Source organism: Astyanax mexicanus, chromosome 2 (assembly GCF_023375975.1).
Source record: "Astyanax mexicanus isolate ESR-SI-001 chromosome 2, AstMex3_surface, whole genome shotgun sequence".
Lineage (NCBI taxonomy): Eukaryota > Metazoa > Chordata > Actinopteri > Characiformes > Acestrorhamphidae > Astyanax > Astyanax mexicanus.
This window is the reverse complement of record NC_064409.1, coordinates 26,174,413-26,195,000: the sequence shown is the minus strand read 5'-3', so window position 1 is coordinate 26,195,000 and position 20,588 is coordinate 26,174,413. Positions and strand designations below refer to the sequence as shown.

General features: G+C 38.3%; 1 protein-coding gene across 1 annotated transcript in view; it reads left to right on the top strand.

Annotated features, from left to right (window-relative positions):
• The window catches only part of si:dkey-97m3.1 (fatty acyl-CoA reductase), a 44,396-nt gene extending 24,700 nt beyond the window's left edge, over positions 1–19,696 (top strand). Inside the window, exons 3-12 of the mRNA XM_049474008.1 lie at positions 1,618–1,793; positions 4,065–4,244; positions 9,419–9,596; positions 9,916–9,960; positions 10,178–10,296; positions 10,680–10,747; positions 10,968–11,139; positions 11,491–11,620; positions 13,798–13,925; positions 14,358–19,696. Coding sequence (XP_049329965.1) covers positions 1,618–1,793; positions 4,065–4,244; positions 9,419–9,596; positions 9,916–9,960; positions 10,178–10,296; positions 10,680–10,747; positions 10,968–11,139; positions 11,491–11,620; positions 13,798–13,925; positions 14,358–14,520 — 1,359 coding nt within the window. The 3' untranslated portion in view covers positions 14,521–19,696. The remainder of the gene's footprint in view (positions 1–1,617; positions 1,794–4,064; positions 4,245–9,418; positions 9,597–9,915; positions 9,961–10,177; positions 10,297–10,679; positions 10,748–10,967; positions 11,140–11,490; positions 11,621–13,797; positions 13,926–14,357) is intronic.
• Positions 19,697–20,588: the final 892 nt, after the last annotated feature.

The following is a 20,588-nucleotide window of genomic DNA, read 5'->3' as shown; positions in this document are numbered from 1 at the left end:
GTCCCGGATCGGATCGGTGGATTGATGGATCAGGTTAATCATGATTACACTCACTCTTCCTCCCTCACCCCTACTCTCTCTCTCTCCTACACACACCAGCTGTCCTACACTCATATGCACACCATCTTTACTGTAAAAATAAATTTTACCCTAAAAATTGGATAGAAAAGCATTGACAACTGGGGCCCCCATGGTACTGTCACTATGACCTGATGATCGCTGGTTTGAGTACCAGGACATGCTGCTTCTCCATCAGCAGCTGGAGTCCGAGGGAATACGGTATGTCTTGCAGTAGAACGTCTTCTCTAGACAGTAGAGAAAATTACTCCAGCAAAAGCAGGAAGAACACTTTTTAATACCTTAACTTTTAGTATAACTAGTGAATGAGCAGCTGTCCCAATACTTTTGGATATTTAGTGTTATGTACAGGGGCGGCGTCTGGAGGTGGTGTGCATTTGGCAACAGAGTCTGGAGGGGTCAGTAGGGTTAGATATTGTAAATCTGTGCTTTGTCTGTGCATGGACAGGCAGGGTGCATTGTGGGACAGCTGTGGCCGTGCCAGCCAATCCTACAGCACTGATAGTGTGTGTGTGTGTGTGTGTGTGTGTCTTACCAGACAATGCTCTCTCTTCAAGGAAGGGAGGCTTTGTCCACCCAGTTTGAACTGTCCCGTACACAAACACAGTTTGTAACTATTGGAGGATATAAAAAAACAGAAACAGAGGAAGGAAAGACTCTGTGTGTCTGTGTGTGTGTGTGTGTGTGTGTGAATGCGCACACACAGTCTAGCCAAAACATTATGACCATTTTTCTACATCCGTTATCCAGTTTATCAGCTCCACTGATCATATAGGACACTTGTCATTGTATTTTTACAGACTGTAGCCCTGGATCTGTTTCTCTGTTACACCTTATTATTATCCTCCTTCGTTCACCCTGTTCTTCAATACTCAGGACCCCCCAGGATAGACCCACCACAGAGCAGATATTATTATTTGGGTGGTGGGTTATTATTCTCAGCACTGCAGTGATTAGCACTGATTATCATGATGGTGATGTATGAGGTGTTAGTGTGTGCTGTGCTGATGGTACGAGTGGATCAGATACAGCAGTGCTGCTGGAGTTTTTAAACACTCAGTGTCACTGCTGGACTGAGAATATTCCACCAACAGTGTCATTTGGGCAGCTGTTTTATCTCAGCTTGTTGTTTTTATACAGTTCTGAATTGTCTGAGAAACGTTCCTTCAGGTGTGTGTGCATGTGTGTGAGTGACATATGATCTATCCAATTTTCATGCCTCCAAGCGAGCAACTTGTGCCAGGATGATGAGTGTGATCTGTGTGTGTGTGTGTTGGGTTTGGTTGCTGAGTTGTATGGGTGGAGCAGATCTCTGTACTGGAAGTGTCATCATATCTCTGAGTTTCAAAATTACAGCTGCAACAATTAGTCACTAGCTAATGACATCAGTTATGATCGCACAAGCTCCTACAATCATTCTGACAGACTGTATTACGCTAAAGGAACTGTAGGGCCTTTTTTTTTTACCTTGAATTGTAATATTTTTAAACTTGTATTTGCTAACTTTTTACCTCAGTTATGTTGTTTTGTGTTCTGTAGTTATTTGACCGTGTGCGGGAGGATGACCCCGAGTTCCACCAGAAGATCATTCCGATTAGCAGTGAGCTAACGCAGCCCGGCCTGGCCCTCAGTGCTGACGACGTTCAGCAACTCGCTGACTGCATCAACATCGTCTTCCACTGTGCCGCCACCATCCGCTTCGACGAGCCGCTAAAGTAAGAGACGCTAGTGATCACACAAACACACAAACTCGAACAACTTACAGAGTGCACTGAGGAACTTTTTTTTTTATTATACTATTTTATCTAGATGCACAACAGCACACTAGCAGGGTAGCCATGTTTATGTTTAGATAGTGCTCTTTCACAGTGACATGCATTTAAATAAATCTATACAGGTTTAAGAATATTTGTTTTTTATTTCTTTTTTGCTACATTATCCTCAACTCTAGTGTTTTTTTTTTTTTTTTTTTCTCCACAGTTGGCGTTAGTTACTTGCAAGCAATGTTTGCTTTGTTGGTTCAGTGCTAATCTGCTCTAGCGCTAATTGTTTGGGCATTGGCTTCAGTAATGCCAGGTTCACACTCAACCATTTTAGAGAGTATTTTCGTCGATCGCAGATACAAAATCAGCTTGAAGGGAAATCAGGGATCTCTCTATGCTTGTTCGTGTGGTGGGAACTGCTGAAAGCCGCTTACCGAGCAATTGCAGAGATCGCCGACCAGTCAAAGACACCCCACAAATATTTGGCATGCTAAACATCTACTATATTTAATGCTCATGCTAAAAATCCAGTTGGCAACTGCTAGTCCAGAGCAGCAGTGATATGTCACTGTAAAACTCTAGAAGGAGACTGCGAGTCCTCTATGAATGTGGGTGAATGGAGCTTAAAGCTAAAAACTCAAATTAATAATAGTAACTACCATATTTTTCACACTATAAGGTGCAATAGCGATTTTTTGGGAAAATTAAAGGATTTTAGGTGTGCCTTTTTATCTGAAAAATACAGTAACTTCTTGTTCTGAGGATTCATTTAATGTAGAAAGCAGAATTACGTATTTTACTAAGAAAGCATATCTGATTGGTTGGTGAGTTGATGCTGGAATTTACAGGTTTAAATGGCTTCTAACTGGAGTTTAAACCTAACTAAAAAAAATTCTGTGGAACAAAAACATTTGATATAGTTGTGTGTTGATGAAATGAGTACATATTGCAGTATAAAAATGATCAGATACGTATAAACTCTGATTTAACTCACTTCTTATAAATCCATATTTTGGACTCACTGCAAGTGGTATTTTCCTCTCTAGAGATTCTAACTAGTTCTCTCCTGCATTTAGTTCTGGTGTGTTCTCGTGATAAACATGTTTCTGGAGATTAGTCAGGATTTCTCACAGGGAAAAATTGTAATTGATGATCCTGTGTCATTGATCAGTCATGCAGTGTGAAAGTCTCAACAACTGAAGCACTCGTGATTACAGCACAGCCAGTCATGAAGTGTGAACAGTACAACAACCTGACAACTCGAAAAGTCATGTAGTGTGAACCTGGCATAACGTAGATATGGTATATAAATTTAGTGTGTAAATGTCTTGTGATCCACATTAACCTCATAACTCCATAACTCGCTTTTTTTTTTTTTTTACACGTTTTTTAAAACTTTTACTTAACATATTTTTAGCAGTATAGTGCTCTGTATGGTAGCAGCTGCAGGTAGAGCAGAGCAAAGTGGAAAATGCTGAGTCCGGAGAACCAGTATTGAAGTGTAGAACCTTCTGGTCTATTTTCTCCAGCAGCTGTTCTGTTCTTGGAACTCTCTGCTATATCGCTCCCCTTTGAGACTCTAGACTCACTAAGCGTTGCATACAATGTAGTTGAGAGGCTGCTGGAACAGTTAGTGGATCCTCAATGTGTATTTACTGTAACAGCAGCTGCAACACTGAGCACTCTGTTCGAGGTTGCTAGGCACACCTGCTGCCCATCAGAACATCTTAGCAACAAACTAACACTAATACAATAACATTTTGAATTGCAATTAACAACACTGAAACAGTGTAATTTAATTGTGACTAATTGTGATTAATTGTGATTTAATTGTGACTAATTGACAGTGTCATAAAAACAGATTTTTGAAAAATGCAATTATATTTAGGATTAATCTTTGTGAACAATGTGGATAATCATGATTAAATTTACAAAAACTAAATAGTTGTCTTGCTCTCAGTGGTAAATTACAATAATCATAATTTGATACAAGTAATAAATGATGATTAACTGCTTTAGAGAACGTAGTGTTATTAATCTCCCCAAAACAGTGATTTAAACACATAGAATAAAATATTAACCATAAGTAATCTTACAGAATTATGCAATTAACTGCCTTTACAAAAACATAAATTATTGTGATGAACCACAGTAGCCACACAGTGTAGTGTAGTTAATTGTATTTGATTTCATTGTGTGTGCATGTGTGTGTCTGTGTTGTAGACATGCGCTGCAGTTAAACGTTATTGCGACGCAGCAGCTCCTGGCGTTGGCGCAGCAGATGCAGCACCTGCAGGCCTTCATCCACATCTCTACAGCCTACGCCAACTGCAACCGCCGCCACATCGATGAGGTCATCTACCCCCCACCTGTCGAGCCAAAGAAGCTCATCGACTCGCTCGAGTGAGTGAGTGTGTGTGTGTGTGTGTGTGTGTGTGTGTGCGTGTGAGTTTACAGAACATGGATATGTAGTTTTTGGGTGAAAAACTAAACTAAAATCCAGCAGGCTTTTGAAAACTCAGAGGGTCTTACAGCTCTGGCCACTGTAACCCTGTGAGTGTGCACAAATGTCATTGTGAACGCTGGGGACAGTGTTGTAATGGTAATAGAGAGCTGTAGGGGTGGGAATCACTGTTGGTATTATAATGATAATTAAAGGTCTGTGATATGGGGCTCTGGGTGATCCAGCAGATTAACATGGTGGGACATCCTCTTCTGAGGATCATTGGTTTAAATCCTGGGTCATCCCAGCAGAGAGAGAGAGTACAGTTGATCATACCGTTTCTCTCTGGATGGGTACAGTAGGTGGTGCTCTTTCCCCTCATCACTATCATTGTGATGCTGGTCAGTACAGGCATCTGTTAACTCATGTATCGAAACTGAAAATCCAATGCTGTCCTCAGAGTGCACTGTGATGCTGCCTAGTGATACTGCACCGATTATTGTCAGTTGGAAAAGAGGTCTGTCTGACCTCACAGATCAGAGAAGGCATGCACTTGTCTTCACCAGCCTAGTGTCTTGTGTACCACAGTGCCGTGGGGAAGGCTAATAAGTGGATGATGTAAATGGCCTTTTAAAGTAGAGAGAATTTGGAATTTTGGGTTTTAAAGGTTTTAATAGTTTAATAGAGGGATTGCTGTGCTGTATATTTTGCTTAAGACTGTATGAGCTGTGTAGCTACATACGAACTGAGATTGCTGTCTTTTTAAAGTGCACCCACAGCTAACCAGCAAAGCACTGCTGTTACTGGACTGGAGTAGTTTCAAAAAATGTATTGTTATGTAAAGAAAGGCAAGGGTACTGAAAGCAAGTAATGTTAGTAAAAATCTTCACTTCTGTGGGAAAACTTTAGAAACTTGGCATTATCTGTCTCACAATTTTTATATCTCAGTTGCTTTAAAATATTTTAGTGTTCACATATTTTAAATGTAACAAAATGTAAATGCTATTTATTTGACAAAACTAGAGTAAAATGCAGTTTGTTTTTGTCAACCAAAGCTAGTAATAACTAAATGACTAAAATGTGACTAAAACTATTAGACATAATAATAATAATAATAATAATAATAATAATATTTTAACTTTTCTGACAACTCAGTATTAACAATACAGGCATAAACAAAAGGTACTATGCAACAAGACAAGCATGCATAGAGGCACAAGAATAATGCAGGTAAAAACTGCAAGTAAAGATCACATTAACGTAAAACAACATACGATTTAATAAAATAGGAGAATCAAAAAACGTATAAGATGTATTAAAGACACATGATAAGTATCATACAATAAAGTAAGAAATCAAAGTAAAAGTAGATTACCAGATATAAACTTTTCTAGAAAGATGAATTTTAAGTAAAGATATAAAATAATTCCGGCTGTCTGCAACAGAGATATTTCAGTGTTAAGACTAAAACTAAACCAAAATCACCTTTCAGATTTAACACTGATCTAGTGCTGGGCAGTATGATAAAAAATGCTTATCACAGTATTTTTCAAGATTCTGACGGTTTTACGGTATATTTTATTTTATTTATTTCTATATATTTTCTCATAGCTGGGCTTTTACTTAGGGTTGTGAGTTACTGTACTGTTAGGAGTACATATAATATAAACACTAAGGCTTTGATGAGTACTGGGCTTACCTTGTCCCACAAAATTACACAATATATGGAGAAATCTTCATTATCAGAAAACGTTATTCCGACTCCATTATCAGAAAAACTGAAGAATGTAAACAATAGACCTTTAAAGGACATACACCAACAACTTAAACACGGCTTTCTTTACTATTTTAATAAATAGTTTAGGCCATTAGAGGCATTGCAGTATTAAAGACACAATTTCCATCTTTCTCCAGTTAAAAAATACATTCAGTTCAGTGTGCATAAAAAGTATCCTTTAAGCTACAGTTTTGAAACTGTACATTTAAACAGAGCTATAGTTACTGCTCACCTCATATCATTGAGTTTTAGGGAGTTTAATCACTTGCTGAATAAATGATTCTGTACTTCGGACTGATTTTGGGTTCGTCTATGGGATAAAGGGCTGTTCTCAGGCAAGACGAAGCGAGAGTGCGTTACGTAGTGCGCGTATCAGCGGCTCTGCAGTTTAAACCGAGAAGGAGGGGGTGTGAGGCACGGCGGACCGCAACTGTCCGTGTCACGTGACTCATACGCTATGGAACGTTCATACTGCAGCTTGTTTGGTGGCGCTGTTCTACACTGTGTGCTTTTACACAGCGCTCCGCAGCACCTCTAGCGCTATGGCAGTATGTGAAAAAAGCATACCGGTTCTAAACTGACATACAATATATCTTAAGAACCGGTATACCCCCAGCACTACACTGCTCAATAAGAACAAAGCTAACTGACATAGATAAGTCTTAAAGGCACAGTAACAGAAACAAACTGTTTAGCTCTAAAGGGGTGAAAAGAGAGAATAGAGACTGGTCAAGTGGAAATCTGAACTGTGGGATTAACTGTGGGATTGAACTGTGGGATTGCTGTACAGATATTCATAATTACACTAACCTGCCCATTAGGGGTGGGTGATATGGCCCAAAAATTATATCACAATATCTTAATTTTGATAATCAGTCTTAACAAGGAGCTAATGAAGATTGTTGTAGATTGTTGCAGATTTTTGTTTTCTCCCTCTTGTAGGACAGACAGACAGACAGACAGACAGACACTCTAGTTTCCCCAAATCATGTTCTGCTCATGTGATCCAAACCAACCTGGATCCGAACGTGTTCAGGATCACTCTGTGTGAGATAAAAAATAAATAAATAATAAATAACTGTTAATATTATTATACTTGATTAATATCATTACTATTATTATTGTTATTTTTGTTTTTACTATTATCATTATTATTTTTATTATTGTGATTAATAGATGTTTATGTTAACATTTTCCTAGTTCACTATAGGTTCGGTTTTGACATTTGTGTGCTTTGGCAACATTGTTTTTTTAAAACAGTCATGCTAATTAAGCCAATTTGAATTGAAATGAATTGAATTGAGATAGTAAACATACCCCAGATGAATGATGAAACTATGACTTGAAGACTGCTTGTCCGTCACCCCACTATCTCACCCCATTCTTTATCTGCTCACTCTCACTCACTCCAAGGTCCGCACAAGGTCACTTCAGGTCTGATTTGATGTTATTGTGACGCCTGACTGACGTCTTTAGAGATTGCTTATTATCTGTGTGGCGTCGGCTGCTTGTCCCAATCATAACATATTCATGATTTTCATATATTGTTTTTGTGACCTCACAATAGTCAAATGGGTTACATAAATACTCAATCTACAGTAGTGTAGCCTCTTCCATTCATACAGAGCCTTGCAAAAGTATTCGGCCCCCTTGAACTTTTCAAACCTTTGCCATTGTTTTGTTTTATTTTTGTGAAGAATCAACAACAAGTGGGACACAACTGTAAAGTGGAATGAAATTTATTGGATATTTTAAACTTTTTTTAGAAATAAAAAACTTAAAAAGGGGAGCGTGCGATATTATTCTGCCCCCTTGCATAAATGCTTTGTAGCGCCACCTTTTGCTGCGGTATGTCTCCATCAGTTTTGCACATCGAGAGGCTGAAATTTTTGCTCATTCTTCCTTGCAAAACAGCTGGAGCTCAGTGAGTTTGGATGGAGAGCGTTGGTTTGTGAACAGCAGTTTTCGGCTCTTTTCACAGATTCTTGATTAGATTCAGGTCTGGACTTTGACTTGGCCATTCTAACACTGGGATACGTTTATTTGTGAACCATTCCATTGGTTTTTGCTTTATGTTTTGGATCATTGTCTTTGTTGGAAGATATATCTCCACCCGGGTTTTTTGCAGACTGCAACAGGTTTTCTTTCAGAATGGTCCTGTATTTGTCTCCATCCATATTCCCATCAATTTTAACCAACTTTCCTGTCCCTGCTGAAGAAAAGCAGGCCCAAACCATGATGCTGCCACCACCATGTTTAACAGTGGGGATGGTGTGTTCAGGGTGATGAGCTGTGAAACTTTTCAGTCACACAAAGCACCTTGTATTTAGGCCAAAGGGTTCAACTTTGGTCTCCTCTGACCAGAACACCATCTTACAAACAGCACTTCTTACGTCTTTCTTTAAACAGTGGCTTTATTTTTTGCCACTCGTCCATAAAGGCCAGATTAGTGCAGTGAAAGACTGATTGTTGTCCTTTAGAAAGAGTCTCCCACCTCAGCTGTAGATCTCTACAGTGCATCCAGAGTGATCGTGGGCCTCTTGGCTGCATCTCTGATCAGTCTTCTCCTTGTTAGAGCTGAAAGTTTAGAGGGACGGCCGGGTCTTGGTAGATTTGCAGTGGTCTGATCGCTTGCACAGTGCTCCTTGAGATGTTAAAAGCTTGGGTAAAGACTGGAGAGGTCTGTAAAATCCATAAAATCACCCTGTATGAATTTTAAATAATTAATTTGCATTTTATCGTATAAAATAAGTATTTTATCATCTACAAAACATCAAGAATTCTGGCTCTCACAGACAGAAGTCCTCCTATTCTGCACTCATTGCCTGTATTAATTGCACATGTTTAAACTTGTTACCTGTATAAAAGACACCTGTCCACACATTCAATCAATCACATTCTATCCTCTCCTCCATGGCTAAGACCATAGAGCTGTCTAAGGACACCTGGGACAAAACTGTAGACCTGCATAAGGCTGGGATGAACTACAGGACAATGGGCAAGCAGCTTGGAGAGAAGGCAACAACTACTGGCACAATTGATTAAAAAAAGGAAGAAACACTAGATGACTATCAGCCTTTCTCAGTCTTGGGCTTCATTCAAGAGGGGTAAGAATGATTCTGAGAAAAGATCAGGAATCAGTCCAGAACTGCATGGGAGGACATGGGCAATGACCTGAAGAGAGCTGGGCCACAGTTTCAAAGATTACATTAATAAACATTACGCCATCATGAATAAAATTCATGCAGTAAGAGCAGTGAAGATGGGTTGTGGCTGAGTCTTCTCTCTCTTTCTTTCTCTTCCTCTCTCTCTCGGTCATATTGTAAATGTGATTTATGGGCTGTGTTTGGTGTTCAGGTGGATGGATGATGCCATCGTTCGCGACATCACACCGCGACTGATTGGGGACCGGCCCAACACCTACACCTACACTAAAGCGCTGGCAGAGTGTGTGGTGCAGCAGGAGAGCAGCAAACTCAACATCGGCATCATTCGGCCCTCCATCGTCGGAGCCAGCTGGCAGGAACCATTTCCAGTGGGTCTGATTAAACATAGATACTCACAGAGCATTATACAGTGCCCCCTATGCTTCCTGTAGTAAATTACAGTCTGTCAGAATAAGTGTGTGCATCATATGAACATTGTAGGGCATTATAGAGCGCCCCCTACGTTTCCCTTAGTAAATTACAGTCTGTCAGAATAGAGCGCCCCCTATGCTTTCTGTAGTGTATTACAATATGTCAGAATGAGCTTGCTGACCGTATGGACATTATAGAACACCCCTTACACTCCCTGTAGTTTATTACAGTCTGTATTGAAATCATTAAAGTCCAAATAAATGTCTCTCTCTTTAGGGCTGGATTGACAACTTTAATGGACCAAGTGGTGTCTTCATTGCGGTAACTATGTCTCTGCACTTTTACTTAATAAGTGAAGATAATAAGATAAGATACTGTATAAGTAATTTGTTGATTTATTGATGTAATGAGGACAGGTGTGTGTACCTGTAGTTAGCACACACATGCATTTGTTGCTGGAGCAGAACTTACATTTTTATTTTTGTTTTTAGTTTTATTTATTAACACTACAACACTGTGTGTGTGTGTGTGTGTGTAGGCGGGCAAAGGCATTCTGAGGACCATGAGGGCAAGTAATGACGCAGTGGCCGACCTGATCCCAGTGGACGTGGTAATCAACCTGACCCTGGCAGCAGGCTGGTACACAGCAGTACACAGGTCAGAACACACTACAGCAAAAAGTGCAAAAGTCAAATTATGTGGGGTTTTTTTTAGCATAAATAAGTATAAATAGTGTTGACAAACTGCACATTTCATATTTCTGTTTACAACCTATTCAAACATATTACAGTAAATTGCTTTGGTTTGTTTTGTTGCTTTCTAGAATATAACAATAAACAAGAATTACGTAATCAATGCCAGAATTATGCAGATTATACCACCTGGCACAGAAAAAGCAACAGGTGGATTTAAAATGCTAAACAATATGAACAAGCAATGACAAACCCAAATAACCCAGTTACACAGTGAAGTCATCTACATTTTAATGATATTTTATCCTTTATTTTATTTTAACAAAATCTGTTTCCTGTTTGTTTCAGACCCAAATCTGCACTGGTTTACAACTGCACAACTGGGGGCATTAACCCGTTCCACTGGGGAGAGATTGGTACATAAACAAAACACACACACACACATTTATTTACGTCATGTGTAAATAATTAGCACAATTAGCTTTAGCTTTGCTACTTATTTTCAGTGTGTTGTTAATGGCCTTTTTAGGTGTGTTAATGACTTATAAAATACTAAAAGTACTACCAGGTACTGTTTATTTACTGATAAGTGATGTTCATAAATCATTTGTTGGTTTCGTTGTCTTATTTCCTCAGAGCACCACGTCATGTCAACGTTTAAGCGGAACCCTCTGGAGCAGGCTTTCCGCCGGCCCAACGCCAACATCACCTCCAACTACCTTATCAACCAATACTGGATCCTCGTCAGCCACAAGTTCCCTGCACTGCTCTACGACCTCTTCCTGCGACTGTCCGGCCAGAAACCACAGTGAGAACCCTATTGCCCCCTGTGGCCGACATACCCATGCTTACCACTAAATATTTGCTAAGACAAGATTGGTGCTCCTAAGTTTAGGACTGTGGCTGCAAGGCTAATGTAGCTAACAAGTGATAAAATCTTATATTGTACAGATTAACACCTAATCCATGAATTACATCTAATAGAGATTTCTTAAATCCAATGGTAAACTGGTTGGATTCTAAATTGGTTTCTGTTACTTGGCTACATAATCATTGTAGCTCCAGTATCCTTCAGAATCTTGAATCTTGAGTACTAAAACTAAAAAAAAGCTTCAAACATGCTGTGTGTGTGTGTGTGTGTGTGTGTGTGTGTGTGTAGGATGATGAGGATCTTTAACCGGCTGCATAAAGCGATTGGTCTGCTGGAGTATTTTAGCAGTCAGGACTGGGAGTGGAACTCTGACAACATGAACATGCTGCTGAATCAGCTCAGCCCAGAGGATCGGAAGGTATGCATTCACTCTCTCAGAGCAAGGTGTCATTACCAAGTATTGTAATAACCAAACTGTCATGTTTGTCACAGACAAATGAAAATGTTTTTGTACGCCATATTGTGTAAAGCTTTAAATATCCAGCAGAGGCTCTTTGTGCCTGAACTCAATCTAATGTTAGACATGGGATTTATCCTGTTTCACATGCATGTCATTTCCACTTCACTGTCCTCCTAAAAAAAAAAAAAATTAGGCTGGTTTGTGCATCAGGTTAAGGTTTCTTAATCTAACAGTTTTATTTTTGACAAATGGCGTTGGCTTTGGTGTTTCTTTTGTTTATATAATGTCTATAGTTTGAACAGGATGTACTTATAATTTTTTTCCACTATGATTTTTAAAGGGACGATAAATCTGCCCTGATTTTGCTGACTTCATACTCAGCTTAAATTTGAAAAAGGCTGAAAAATGTCAGAACATCAGAGCAGGGGCGTCGCCTGGCCTGGGCTTCTGGGGCTTTAGCCCCAAATAATTTTCCAGCAGCCCTGAATCATTTCGCTCAGCTCAGCTGTATTATTAATGAGGAGACAGGCCGCTGGCTAGAATAGAAAATCTCTTAACGCTAATCACTGAGCCAGTTCAAGGATAAAGTTCTTCCGCCTTTCAGGAGAAACAGCCAATCAGCTTGCTGGTTTTGCAGAGCGCAGTGGGCTAGTAGGGAAGCTAATAAATGACATATTATAGTGTTAATTATTGTAATATTATATGTATAGTCCTATATATATATATAATTTAACTTTGCTGAGCCCCGGATCTTTACATACCCATGCACCGCCCTGCGTCAGAGGACACATTTCATCTATTAATGGAAAAAATATGGTTTAGGGTTTAGTGGCTCTTTAAGACAAAGCTGCTGTTATACTGATACCATTTTTGCAATGCAGAGTTTTTGTGTGTGAAGCTTTGGGGCAGGTGCAACAGTTCATTCAGTGGTATGAAAAAGTTTTGGCAAACCTGATGATTATCATGATCATTATTTTCCTTTAGAACTCATTGGTTTCTTGGATCAGTAATTTCAGTTAAATATATCATATAGCAGATGAACACAGTGATAATTGAGAAGTGAAAGGAAGTTTATAGAATTTACAGAAAGTGTGCAATAATTCTTTAAACAAAATTACCCCAACAGAAAAATTACATCAATATTTAGTAGATCCTCCTTTTGCAGAAATAACAGCCTATTCCCAGTACCTGCACTGAACACACAGCACCACAGCATGATGAAACCATTACCAAATTTTACTCTGGGTCGCAAATGTTTGTCTTGGAATGCTGTGTTCTTTTTTCACCATGCATACCACCCTCCAAATTCATCAGTCCACAGCACATTATTCCAAAATGAAGCTGGCTTGTTCAAATGTGCTTTAGCTTTAGCATACCTCAAGCTACTCTGTTTGTGGCGTGTTCTCAGAAAAGGCTTCTTCAGCATTACTCTCCCATACAGCCTCTCCTTGTGTAAAGTGAATAGTTGAATGATGCACAGTGACTCCATCTGCAGTAAGATGATGATGTAGGTGTTTGGAGCTGGTCTGTGGGATGACTATAACTGTTCTCACCATCCTTCTCCTCTGATTATCTGAGATTTTTTCCTTGTTCTGCCACTTCAGGCCTTAACTAGATCTATGTCTGTGATCTATGTCTGATCTATGTTATTTTGTGGCTCTCATGTTAACACTCTTCAGAGAAGATGCAAAGAGGAGGAAAACTTGCAATTGGCACCTTAACACTTTCTCACAATTGGAAACAAGGGTCAACGAGCTTACCAAACTAATTTTATGTTCCAATAATTAGTGCTAAAAAGTATTCAAATCCATAAAATGACTAGTGTGCCCAAATGTATGCACCTGCCTAATTTTGATTAAATATTTGTTGTACATATTATTGTATAAGCTTAATTTCACTTCTTAAATATCACTGTTCATCTGCTATATCATATATTTAACTGAAATTACTGATCCAAACAACCAATGATTTATAAAGGAATCATGACCTTTTCATACTCCTGCACATAAAGTTCTAATGATTTATACTTTTGCACACTATGTTTCAGCCGAGAAAATATTGAAAAGTTTGGTAAACTTAAGTTTTCAGTTACCTATTTTATGGAAATGCATTCTCTCTCTCTCTTTCTCTCTCAGACCTTTAATTTTGATGTTCGTCAGCTGAACTGGCCGGAGTACATAGAGAATTACTGCATTGGTACCAAGAAATACGTGCTGAACGAGGACATGTCCGACATCCCTGCAGCCCGGCAGCACTTACGCAAGTACGATACCCATTTAGCCTACCGCAGCTTATCCCCACCTCTAGTAGTTTAGCCCTAACACTGACTTAACAGCAGTTTAACCCCATCTATTCAGCCTACAGCCGTTTGGCTACACCCATTCAGGGTTGCAGGATCGATCCCTAGTGTTCCTCTTTCTCTTTGGGTGGGTAGGAGAGGCCTCCCTCTCCTCTCATCAGTTAGCATGCATTATGCTAGCTAGGACAGACACCCTGTTAGCTTTTGTAACAGCAGTTAGCACTTAACATTAGTATTCTCCTACAAATGTCTTGATCTTCAGTGGTGGTGTAGTTTGAGAAGATCCTCTCCTTTTCTGGACTATTAACTTTAATTCACTGTTAGCAACATTAGCATTATTGACAAAACTATTCCTTTTACAGCTTGTCTGTCTCTCTTTTTTTCTGTCTTTTCCAGGTTGAGGAACATCCGCTACACCTTCAACACAGTGCTGCTGGTGTTTATCTGGCGGGTGTTCATCGCTCGCTCTCAGATGGCACGAAATATCTGGTATTTTGTTGTGAGTTTATGCTTCAAGTTCCTGTCGTACTTCAAAGCTTCCAGTACGCTGACCAACTGACCGCCGCCGCGGACCGCCCCCCCTTCCACACGCCGCTATCTCTAGCTGATCTCAGCATTCGTCCATCAGTGCTCGTCCCGACAGCCCAGCGCTCATTCGCCCAACTGTTTTTACAGCTTCGTCTCCTTTTATAACGAGAGTCCTTTCAAATAAAAACTTAAATATGCAAGACCCGCCCCTGTTACAACCCCGTAACACACCTGCTACAACCCCATTACAGCCCCTCATCTATGTTGTCGGTCTGAGTCCTGTCTGATCTGTCCTCAAACAAGGCCTTGACTTCTTCAGATTTTGTTTTGTTTGTTTTTTTTCTTGATGACAGTAATAATGATTATTTTAGTCTACTTGAATCACTACAGTGTTTAAAGATCTAAAGCTTGTTAAACCTCGGGATATGAAGGCATCTCTCCAGAACGCCTCAGCATTCTCATCCTTATCCGTGTGTATGAATTTGTAAGTGTGTGTGCAAGTGTTTAAGTGTGAGTGTGTTTCATACTTTATGTACTTTACTCAGATCTGATGTTGTGTTTGAGTCTGTCGTTGCAGTTTGTATGAGTGTGTGTTTATAGAAGTCCAGCTCGTTTCAGGGGGTCCACCAGTGTGATCAGGGCTCCACCCTGTATGTCTGCAGATGGAGAAAAATGATAATTTACAAAAAGCACTGTTCAATTCTTCTAGTAAAATCTGTGCAGGAATCTGAAACTCCCCAAATACAGTAATTTCATGCCAACTTGCATGTTTGATTTTGTTTATTTTCAGTTGTTTTGAGTCTGTTTTATTTTACAGTGGTGTGAAAGTGTTTGACTCTTTCAACAGTTCTTATTTTTTGCATGTTTATTACTCTTAAAAGTCAGACAACACAAGTAAACTTAAAAGGCAGTTTTTAAATAAAGATTTTCATTATTATGGGAGAAATATATCCAAACCTACATGGCCCTGTGTGAGAAAGTGTTTGTTTTATGAGACAAAAATTTGACTTGTAGTAAGTTGTACATTTTGGCGTAAAAGTAACACTGCATTTCAGAAAAGGAAGAGCGTACTTACAGTAGAACATCGTTTTGGTTGTGTGATGGTCTCGGACTGTTTTGCTGCTTCAGGACCTTAAAGATTTGCTGTGATAAATAAAGACCATGAATTCCACTGTCTACCAAAAAGTCCTGACGGAGAAGATCCAGGTTTTTGTTCGTGACTTTAAGCTAAAGTGACCTTGGGTTTTGCAGCAGACCAATGATCCAAAACACATCAGCAAGTCCACCTCTGAATGGCTGAAAGAAAAACAAAATGAAGACTTTGGAGTGGCCCAGTCAAAGTCCTGACCTGAATCCTATTGAGATGCTGTAGCATGACCTTAAAAAGGTTGTTCATGCTGGAAAACCCTCCAGTGTATTGCCGTTACAACAATTCTTTAAAGAAGTGTTGACCAAAATTCCTCCACAACGCTGTAAAGACCAAATGTGAGTTACAGCAAATGCATGATTGCAGTTGTTGCTGCTAAGGGTGGCCCAAACAGCTATTAGGTTTAGGAAGCAATCACTTTTTCACCTTCATTTAAAACTGCAGCTTGTGTTTGCTTGTGTTGTCTTTGACTAATATTTAAATTAGTTTGATGATCTGAAACATTTAAAAGGGACGAACGTGCAAAAACATAAATCATTAACTTTTTCACACCACTGCATTGTTTATTTCAGGTCTGCGTTTTCCTACAAAGGGTAAATATGATTTAACAACGTACGCTACACTGCACACCTACTGCAAAGGCTGATGTGCACCCCTTCTTAAATATAACCACGTTAAAGTGACGCAGAGGCAGCAGCTGTGATTGGTCCACAGAACGTGATGTTCCCGCCTATACATTCCTATCTTCCTAGTTAAACAGTGAGGTAGAAGTATAAACACTTATGGCTACATCAGACGCTTGCATAGGCTATACTGTAAACACTATACTACTTACTTGTAGTAAAAACCAGCTTTAAAAACCCATTTACACCTGTACACATTATCTGACTTATATCTGGATTGTATTCTCATTGTATGATAATCACAGGTTTTCACACCTGAGCCACATCTGTCAGATGTGGCTCCAGTTTTGATTTGTATCCGGTTAAAATGTGTCTCAGATCAACACCTGAAGTGGTTTGAGTGATTTGGATTTGCAAAAAGATTAAATATACTTGCATTTTAGGGGTTTGGTATAATCCAGATACAATCCTGATACTGAAAACTCATTAACAAGTCATTTAACTGAAATCAGCTCAAAGGAAGTAGAACTTTAAAGTAAAAAAAAATCAAATTTTATAAAAAGACAGACTTAAGCTTTAGCAGTAAAACAAATGCTGTATTTAAATGACCAGAAAAATAAATATGAATTTTAATAACTAGTGTACATAAACACTAGTTAAAACATTAGGCATTACCTGCCTAATACATTGTTGTTCCTCCACATCTAAATAAATATTTTTAAGATTGTGATGGTGTAAACCAGTCAAAAAGTTCAGTTCTGGCCTAAAAGTGTGCTTATTGGTCCAAATTAATATCGAGAATAAACAACTTGATACTTTTAGACCAAAAATATAAAACTCTGCAGAAAGTAAAATGTAACATCTGAATCATGTCCCAAAACATGATTAGACTGTGATTGGACATATACAGAGTAGGTGAATCTTTCTTTTACTAAAATGGAGGTCTATTGGAGCGTCCTGTATCAGGAGCGTAACTCCTTATTGGACGCTGCTTTAATATTTATAAAGAACACCTTGGAGATTCTTTGTTTTTGGTCGTGTTTGCTTTAGTTTTCCTGGTCTGTTTATACCAACCTTTACATCCTTCCGACGGTCGTTGCTAGGCTAAGCTCATGCTAGTAAACATAAACTGCTAGCACTTTGAGTTTTGCGTGAGCTGTAAATATTCAGAATATATTACTGTTCAGATTACACACATTATACCAAAAATGTACAAATGTATATTTATTGGAGTGTTTTTAGTCTGTTAGCTTGTTTACTTAGTCGACCGGATTCTCTGATTTCTGTCAGTTTTGTTGGAAAAAAAGGGAAAGTATTTCTTTATCTGTTTGTTTTTATGTTTCTAATTTCTGTGTTAAGTTATCTCTGCTACTCAAGCTAGCGTTATCAACGCTATAAAAACGCTTCCATGGGTTTTGAATGTGCACAATTCTGTATATCTTGTTAGCGACTGGTTTCGCTAGCGATGGTAATCTAGGACATAAAAAGTGAAACACATGTTGGTTTGATTCACCATAAAACACCAGTAAATGATTGGAGTTTACAACAGCTAGTTTAACAGTATCATTAGCTAACATTTTTTTGTTATGGAATGTCTAACTGGAACGCAGCCGACTCTGCTGTGACAACATTCCAAGCTTTGACACGTGAATTCCGAGGTGACTGGAATGCAGCTTAACTTTTAGCCCTTTAGTGTTTTACTGCCCAAACAGATCCAACCTGCCAACAACACATCGACTACAGCACCCAGAGCCCTTTCAGCTACTGACAGAGGCAGCTCTAAAATCGTCTCGCTTATAACATGGTTTATAATATACTAAACCAAAAGTACTGAAGACTGATTATTCTAAACCTCTAAACAGAGAGGTCCGGTTAATATTCAATGTACCATGACTGACTGAATCTGGAGTCTGAGGTCGTGTTGGGTATATGATGTGTGCTTCTTTAGTTTACAGCAGGAGATGCTACGCTAACGTTGCTAGCAAACAACAGTAAACTTAGACTGTCAACAATTGACTGATCTCTTGCACATGCTCAAATATATATAACTGTTCAAAACAAAAATGTTTTTAATAGGAAAAAATAATATAAAAGCACACATTAAATACTAAACATGTTTTATGTGTTTAACTAAATTTGGGGTCACAGAGCAATGGTACAGATGTTAACTATTTTCTTTTACCTGTATTAAGATAAACGAGGAATGGCATGCAACTTGCAGCAGTTGGAATGCTGGACATGTTTTGGTTGACCTCTCCGCATGATTTTATTATTTTGCGAATTGTCAGATTTAGAATAATTTTATACTAAATAAGTTGCATCATCCCAATCACTGATACTTTAAAAGTATAATATGATGATGTTCCTTTATATTATGTGCTCATTGCAGTAAACAATGTTGCTTTCGAATGAGGACCTGTTTACTCTCGTTTTGAGACTGCCCTCTATTGCCAAAACACATTTTTAGTATTTTGATAAAAGAAAAAAAAGACAAAACGCCTGTTTACTGTTATCACAAATTCAGAGTGTTTCTCTGTACTGGTATTATTTATAAATTAAAAACAACACATTTACAGATATATACACTATATACGCTACAGACTTGCCCAATGAGTTTTCCTCAATAGTAATAAATGCTGTATTTATGCACTTAATATTATTTAAAGGAGAACTCTTCCTAAATTCTTCCCATAATTCTGCAGTTATGGTGTGAACAGAATGTATCGGAAAGGGTTTGGTGTGAAACTAGATAATCTTACCCTGACAGAATAGTATACAGTAGTGGTGAATAGAAGCAGAAATGAATGAATTTATCTCAAACACACCTCCACTCTGAAGGTGTTTGCTTAAACCCCTGTTGTAAAGGGTTAGTCTTAAACAAACCTCCACTCTGAAGGTATTCACTTAAAAACAAACCTCCACTCTGAAGGAGTTTGTCTCAAATAAATAATCTTATATGCTGAATTATATGGAGAATTTGGGACATGTGGCCCGAATTCCCCTTTAAGTACAAATCTACTTAAAAGCTAGTTAGAAGGGTCACATTTGACATATTTATTAAACGGGACTTTAAAAAGAATATTGATCTGTATTTCTATCACGTATTTTAGTAAAACTGCATTCCATAAGAGATATTTTTTACCACTTTAACATCTTTATGTGTTAAAGAATAAACTATAAATCACTACAGTCTGACATTATTTTGTCAATATTCATTAGCCTGTTGTACTGCCACACAGGGTCGATTAATATTACTAATATCATCACTGCAGTTAATGATTAATGACCAGGTCAGAGATAATCATTAATAATTGTTAATAATGACCAATCAATTGAATACAGGAATGGAAATTCTACAGAATTCAAAGGTATTTCCAATAAAATAGTCAAACTGCCTGATGGTTTAATAGCAACTATTCCTTATTAACTTTAACTGAAAGTGATGAATAAAGTGAATTATTGTTCAACCCTGCTGCAACTAATGTGTATGAAGAATCATTAAAGTGATGGTTTATATATATTAAAAAATCATGACTTCTACCTTTTAGGAAATAGAGGGGCTACAAGGCTAGGTAGACACCGACAGTGGATTTCAAAATATTTAAATAAATCTAAATGAACTATTGCTTTAATGCAGGTATAGAATAAAAGTCATACTGCTGAAAGCAGTGCAGTGTGTGTTAAGTATGTTGAGTGTGTTTGTGTGTGTGTATGAGAAAATTCCTTCTCTCAGGCAAATTAACTCAAACTCGAAAACTCTTATTGATCCCCCACCCCCTTTTTTTAAGTATCAGCTCTAAACTCGAAAAACATTTTTTCCCCACCACTATTTTTTTTTTTCTTTAAAACTTTTTTCACCAATTTTTTTCCATCTACATTTTGTTTTTAGGTAATTTCCTGAAAAAAATAATCACATAAACAGTGTTCTCCCCATATGCACATTTTCACAGTTTTTTATTTTGTTAAATAATATTGCTTTTGCAATACGCAATTTAGTTTTGAAGTTTCTTTAATGTTTTTTTTTTCTTTTTCATCTGTTCCTGTTCATGTGTTCTGTACTCATGGAGGATTTGATCCCAAACCATATGGTCCTCCAATTCCTGTCTGTTTGTTTTTGTTTGTTTGTTTGTCTGTCTGTCTGTCTGCTGTGTGGTCGGTGAGGGAATGAGTGAACTGAGGAGAAATAAAGAGTTAATAAAGGCAAAGGACTGACTTCATCAACATCCTGCTTCATTGTGTTTTCCTTTCCTCTCATTTTCTAAATTCATAGTAACTCAACAATATTGCAAAAGTATTAGAACACTAAAAACAGTAACAAACAACAGTAAC